This window comes from Branchiostoma floridae, chromosome 10, assembly GCF_000003815.2.
Source record: "Branchiostoma floridae strain S238N-H82 chromosome 10, Bfl_VNyyK, whole genome shotgun sequence".
In the NCBI taxonomy this organism is placed as follows: domain Eukaryota; kingdom Metazoa; phylum Chordata; class Leptocardii; order Amphioxiformes; family Branchiostomatidae; genus Branchiostoma; species Branchiostoma floridae.
Window position 1 is genome coordinate 23747618 of NC_049988.1, and position 6876 is coordinate 23754493.

A 6876-nucleotide genomic window follows, 5' to 3' on the forward strand; every position below is an offset into this window, starting at 1 on the left:
GCTGTTTGGGGAACCCCGAGTTTTTTTAATATGATAATTAGTTTTATTTATGTCTGCTTAGGATATCATGGAGATGTGAAGCGTAAGTATAATTGCAACGCCACCTACATCGGCTATAAGTAGCAGCAAGAAGTAGTTCCCGTCATTCCACCCTGATGATGGTGTCTGACAGACACCGAAACGTCGGAAGTAAGTTATTTTCTGGTTGTGCTAAAAGAACCTTACTATATGAATAATTGCCAACCTGATGAAGTTATTCACGGACGTAAGTATAATTGTAAGAAATTGAGGTACATTATAACGGTAATGCTTAACATGTATGGATGTCTCACATACTGTACTGCTGGTTTGAGTGACATGGTGATTAAAATGCCATTAGGTCCTCTCATCTTAGATGGGTTGGGTGTCAGAAGTTTTATGGGCGATACAGATGTTCTGATTTCGTTACGATAAGGGACAGTTGTTAGTTGTCTCTTTTGTAGCCAATGGTACTTGTTTTTTAGCAGACGGGGTTGGCGCCAAGTATTCATCTTACAGTTGATGTAGGGCTATCAGAGGAAAGTGTGCATCTCATTTTTGTACCGTGTGAACAGCTGATGTTATGACATATTAGTGGAAAATCAAATCACCATCTGACTAAAGTTGGCCACATCCCTTCTTCTTTCTGAGTTTCCCAACTTCCTCCCACCACACCGCTCTGAGGCACATAGTCGAACCTCAATAATGCTGACAACCTTAGACAGTTTAAATGCCAAACATCAAGCTTAAGGAACACCACGCTACCATATGCCGTCGACCTCTTAAACGCACATTACACAATTAAGTGTCACATTTTAATAATTACTAATCAGATGGACATCCTCTGTGTCATTAAATAAATACACCACTACTTTCCCATAACATTTATAACCATTACTCTCAAATACAACCGACTATAAACATACATACCATCCACAAAAAAGCAATAAATATTTCATGGAGGTATGAGGTCCCCAAACTCTAGTTGTTGATCTGATTTGCATGTTAACGGATACGTGATTTTTAAGAGTTAAGTTAGTGTACATCTTATTCCCTAGTTAGCAATAGATCTATCATTCCATCAATTAATCGATCAATTGATCAATGAGTTGATTTATGGTTACAAAATTTATAGGCTTTCTTATGGAAAACAATTTAATATTTTGAGTTGTTGCGCGTCAAATCCTTCAAGTTTGGCGCTCTTTTGCACCGCACATTGACGTACGTGTAATGCGATACCCCATGGGACACTCTTACCAACTGCACTTCCATTTCATTCCGCTAGCTGTCACTATTTCACGGCCCACCGGATACCATCTCAAAAGGTCACAGGGCAGGGCGTCAGGAAGACAACATTTTATTCCCTGTTTGACCATTTGGACGACATGGCAGACGAAGAAGAGGTAAAAATCTTAAATGTGCTTAACCATAGACCTATCTTTAAATGATGAAATCGTTTTATTCGCCTTGTTGTAGTTGTATGGGTAGCTATGTGTCAAGTATAGTCTGCAAGTGGGGAGGGGGGCACAACTAACGTTACTGTATCCAACTTTAATACTGTAGTTCTCTCACTAAAAATCGAATTATTAGATGATTCACGCAGGTTTAGTGAGGCTTGCAAAATACACAGTAGCTATAAAATGTAAAATTACAGTCAATAACAACAAAATACCGGTAGGATATTGACTTATTTGTCTATACCCCCTCCCCACCTAGGTGCACCTCTATACCTGCAGCCGGGTGACATAGCAAATTACATTATACAAATTACAAGAATGAGAGGAAGCCGAATTTCTATGCTAGACTAAATATATAATAATGTTACATTTCTGTTTTATCTTCCGCTTGTTCTCTGTCAAAATAGTCTTAGCAACAAGAGAGAGAGAGAACTGTTTTTTTTTTTCTGGTATGGACAAAACCCACTGCCGTTATGCCGCACGACCCGACATGAACATAGAGTACTTGTATGGCGATAGACATTCTTTGTCCAAGGTGTATGAAAATGAATGTCGTGTTTCTGATAACAATAATTAAAAAAACTATTCCTTTAAATGTCTGTGGTCTCACACCACAGTTCTAACAGTTTTTGTGACATAACCCAAGAGTGCTGACGTTATTACTTTCAATATTTGTGGTAGTTCTAAAAGTTTTTGTAGTCTCACCCCACAATTCCAACAAGTAATTCCTATTGATATCTGTGGTCTCAACCTAAAGTTCTGACAGTTTTTTTTTGTCTCACCCCATAGTTCCCACAAGTCATTCCTCTCAACGTCGGCGGCCACACCTTCACCACGACCTTGATGACCTTGCGTCGCCACGAGGACTCCATGCTGGCGGCCATGTTCTCCGGGCGCCACCGGGCTACCCAGGATGCCGAGGGGCGCTACTTCATCGACCGGGAAGGAACGTACTTCATCCACATCTTAAACTTCCTTCGTAGCGAGACATTACCACCTTACGAGATATCCACTCAGGTTCGCTTGTTTGTTTGTTGGTATTAGGCTACACCAATTTATTTTCTTGTTTGTTAAATTGATTTAGCAACCTGATGAAACTATTTATTTGTTTCACATAACTAGTAACTTGCATGTGGCACGCAAGTTTTGTACAAGCTGTTGTAAGACCGGACTGTGAGGTTTGATCAGCTCACCCCATGCCAGGTGTAGAAAGATGCTTTGTTTTATGTTTGTTCTATGCATATTCTCCATGAAGGGATGGATCCCAAACACAGACACAGACACATGTACACACACACACACACACACACTCACACACACACACACTCACACACACACACACACACACACAGAAACACAGACACACACACACACAGAAACACAGACACATGTACACACACACACACACACACACACACACAGAAACACATACACCTACACACACACAAACACACACAAATCCACATCTTAATTTAGACTTAAACTTCCTTTGTAGCGAGACATTACCACCTTACGAGATCTCCACTCAGGTTTGTTTGTTTTGTTGTTGTTGTTTTTCTTTTGCATCAGGCTACAGCAATTCATATTCTTGGTTCTCCTACATTTTATTTGGATGTAAAAATTTAGCTATTGGTGAAGATGAAAACAGAATGCTGAGATGAAAACAGAAGGCTGAGAGGAAAACTTGAAAATTTTCTGCACCTGTATGCAATCCTTGAAACGATTTGTTCCTGGGTATAGGTACACTCCTCAAACTCTGTTTTCATGGTAACATACATACATACATCATCGACCGGAGGTCGGGACAAGGCAAGTACATATTTCATTCCATAGGGCCCTATCTGACATAGCTTGCTCTAATTCTAAATTCTCAAAATCAATACCAGAGTCTCTAGTCAAAGTGTCTGTAAAAGTCAAACTTCTGCAATGTACCCGGCCACTTGGTTTCCATAGAAGAACAAAAAACACTTATTCCTGTTTTGCTCGGCAACAGTGTCCCGCAACATTTCAATATAAAATTGTTCTTTTATCCGAGAACCAATAAATGAAATTGCTCTTGCCTTATACCAGCACCATTTGTCAACATCCCAGTTCCGTACAGTAGATAGATTCTGCCAAAGACCAGATTGTAAGTTTTGGTCAGATGATGGACTAACACCTGCTCTCTTGGACATTACCCTTCCGACATCCACACATATGTACACAGGTCTGCTTGTTGGTTATTTGTGTGTTGTGTGTATTATTGACAAAGTGTATTCAGGCATAATGCATCAGTTGTGTAAAGTAGGTACAAGTGTAAGTAAGTAGCTGTGTAACACACATGCACAAACATACTTTCTCAGTGATGCGTACTTCTTGTAATCCTTAAAAACATTTCCACCTTTTTTACAGGTGTACAAGGAAGCTCTTTCCTACAGAATCCTCCCCCTAATACACACACACACTCAAATACACAGACACACACACTAAATGTGCATGGTTCTTGTAATCCTTAAAGACATTTCCACCTATTTTACAGGTGTACAAGGAGGCTCTGTTCTACGGCATCCTCCCCCTCATGGAACAGCTGGGCGAGCACATTCGTCACGATTTCCTCACGCAGATCCCCAGCTACAACGAAAAACCTGGCCTGGAGCGGTGTAACACACACAAATTTCTTCACTAAGTGCTGCATCGTTCTTTAAAGACATTTCCACCTTTTTTTTTTAGGTGTACATTAGTACAAGGAAGTACTTTTCAACAGAATCCTCCCCTAACAAACACACACACGTGCGCACAGACACATCCCCCACACCGAAGCTGGTATGTTACGCCGAATGGCGGTGATACCGGCTATACTGATACAGATACAGATACACACACACTTTGTGCTGTGTGGTTCTTGTAATCCTTATAGACATTTCTACCTTTTACAGGTGTACAAGGAAGCTCTGTTCTATGGCATCCTTCCCCTCATGGAGCAGCTTGGCGAGCACATACGGCACGAGTTCCTCTCGCAGATCCCCAGCTACAACGAAAGCCTGGAGCGAATGATTGAGCACGCCAGGAAAGAAGCCATGGCGGAGTACGGGCGTTACTCCAAAGTTCCTGTCTGCATCTTTAAACGGGCCTTTGAGCAGGTTAAAGCAAGACAAGAAGATCCTGACTTAGACCCGACCATCGCGGAAGACTATGTAGAAGAGCACGAGTGTAAGGAACAAGAAGGGATCGCGAGTTTTGGACCGTGGGAAGGGATACCCACAGAAGGCGACCTTATAGAGTGTATAATACTGGACCTAGCAGATAAAGGGTACAAGTGTATTAATGAATACGAGGCAGGGGGCGCGCCTACATGTAAAAAGTTCTGGGTGGTCGAAAAACCGGAGTTCTTTTGCGGACGCGTCGGCGACGAGGAAAAGCAAGATCGTCTGCAAGAAGAGATTGTATCATTTCAGGTTCAAATGGTGGTGACTGGAAGTGATGATAGATTCCGGCCAACCCAATTTTTATTTCTTGGTTCACAGAGTTTTAAAAAGTATTGCTAAGTTGAAATTTCCTTTGAAAGCAGAGTCTGAGGGCTGTACCTTGGTACACACAGTATCAGGGAGTGAATGTACATGTAGTAAGGTGCAAGTTTTCCTCCCAGCCTTCTGTTTTCATTTTAACCAAGAGCTTAATTTTTACTTGAAAATGTCTTGGAACTGAGGACAGGAATTATTGTGGCCATGGCCATAGAATGCATATACTGATATATTGATACTATATGAGTGTTGTTATTTTCATATGAAGTGATATTTGCCTGTTGTGTTGTTGCTTATGTAAAATGAATTTGTTTAGATACAATCTTGTTATAGAATATAAGAGTTAGTGTATGATACTGAATTGAGGATACAACAATGGTGGTATATAGTGTTGGTGCAACTGTTAGAGAGTTAGGCCCAGCACCCAGAGATCCTGGGTTTGAATCCTCTGACATGCCACCTATGTTATGAAAGGCACCACCTTACATTACTTTCCTCTCTCCGCCCTGGTGTACAATGGATAGAAACGTAAAATGACTTTGTTTGGGAAGGTAAATTCATAATATTTAAATGTTCTTCATTCTTCAGTGACATACAAAGTACATATGACCACCTGATATCCAAATATGGCTTGTGTTCTTTGAGGGCCTGTCGAGTCATTATCAATAAATCAAAAGTGTCCTCTGTATTCAACCTTGTGCCTGTGTATGTGTTTGTGTGTGTATATGTTTGTGTGTGTGTTTATGTGTTTGTGTGTGTGTGTGTATATGTTTGTGTGTGTGTTTATGTGTTTGTGTGTGTATATGTTTGTGTGTGTGTGTGTGTGTGTATATGTTTGTGTGTGTGTTTATGTGTTTGTGTGTGTGTGCCTGTGTGTGTGTATGTGTTTGTGTGTGTGTGTGTTTGTGTGTGTGCGTGTTGTGTGTGTGTTTGTGTGTGTGTGTGTGTTGTGTGCGTATGTGTTTGTGTGTGTGTTATTTGTGTGTATGTATTTGTTGAGTTCAGATAAGGCCACACTGACTTAGTTTTATGGATGGCATCCTCTGGAGACCCCCAAACTAATGTGAGAAGGCTTGTAAGAAAACAGTCCAACAAAAAATGCTGCTATACCACAGAACTAAACATTCAGTCCATTCTTTCCCGGCCTTGGCTTGTCTTACAAATGTATGTTCACCTCTAGTAAGACTAAGATACAATAATTGCCATGGCAATAATAATTTTATTGATATTCTATTTTTTTAAGAGGGGAACAAGGGCAATGTGGACCCATGCCATGACCATGTGGCAAGCAAATTCTGATTGACCAGGGATGTTATTGTGTCATATGTGGACATAGTTTTATTTTTTAGAACAGACAAAAACTAATGCGCAATTAGATGTCATCCATAAAATCAAGTCAGTGCGTCAATTGCACATTACCAAGAGGATGTTTCTTGCCTTTTGTTCTGACATTTTGGAAATCTTTGTAACAATCTGACTGTAATAAGTAACTGTTTAGAACTATTTGTAACTTCTGTGTGACGTTCTAAATATTTTATAAATATAAATAATTATGAAGCTAGATTAATGACACTGAAAACGCAAGTTTACTGTCTGGCGGACACACCTCGACTGATTTGGATAATCAGGTGGTACTTTCAGTGACCTTTTGGCGAATATATCCGGGTCATGGTTCGATGACCTCCAGCTGTGTTCGAGTCTTTCCAAAACGTTTCCAACTTTCCGGCTCAGATCCTTCGTTTTGCGTAAGTTTCTCAAGGTTCCTTGCGATACACGTGAGCTCACAGGTAAGGAGAATAGATAAGGAAATTATGGGTAGCGAAGAAAAACATAAGGCCAATTTTAATGCTGTAACTTCTTTGTTGGTCCATTCTTAGCTCGGCACGGGAGACTATCCGCAC

General features: G+C 40.6%; 1 protein-coding gene across 2 annotated transcripts; it reads left to right on the forward strand.

Annotated features, from left to right (window-relative positions):
• The first annotated feature begins 1323 nt into the window (after nucleotides 1–1323).
• Nucleotides 1324–5663, forward strand: LOC118425154 (BTB/POZ domain-containing protein KCTD7-like). Of its 2 annotated transcripts, none has more exons than XM_035833979.1 (3): nucleotides 1324–1421; nucleotides 2265–2492; nucleotides 4391–5663. In XM_035833979.1, exons 1-3 carry the CDS (start codon nucleotides 1404–1406, stop codon nucleotides 4997–4999), a joined length of 855 nt encoding a protein of 284 aa, XP_035689872.1. In that variant the 5' UTR covers nucleotides 1324–1403; the 3' UTR covers nucleotides 5000–5663. The 2 variants fall into 2 exon arrangements, with proteins under 2 accessions (XP_035689872.1, XP_035689873.1); XM_035833980.1 differs by lacking the exon at nucleotides 4391–5663 and adding an exon at nucleotides 3994–4155.
• The last annotated feature ends 1213 nt before the right edge of the window (nucleotides 5664–6876 follow it).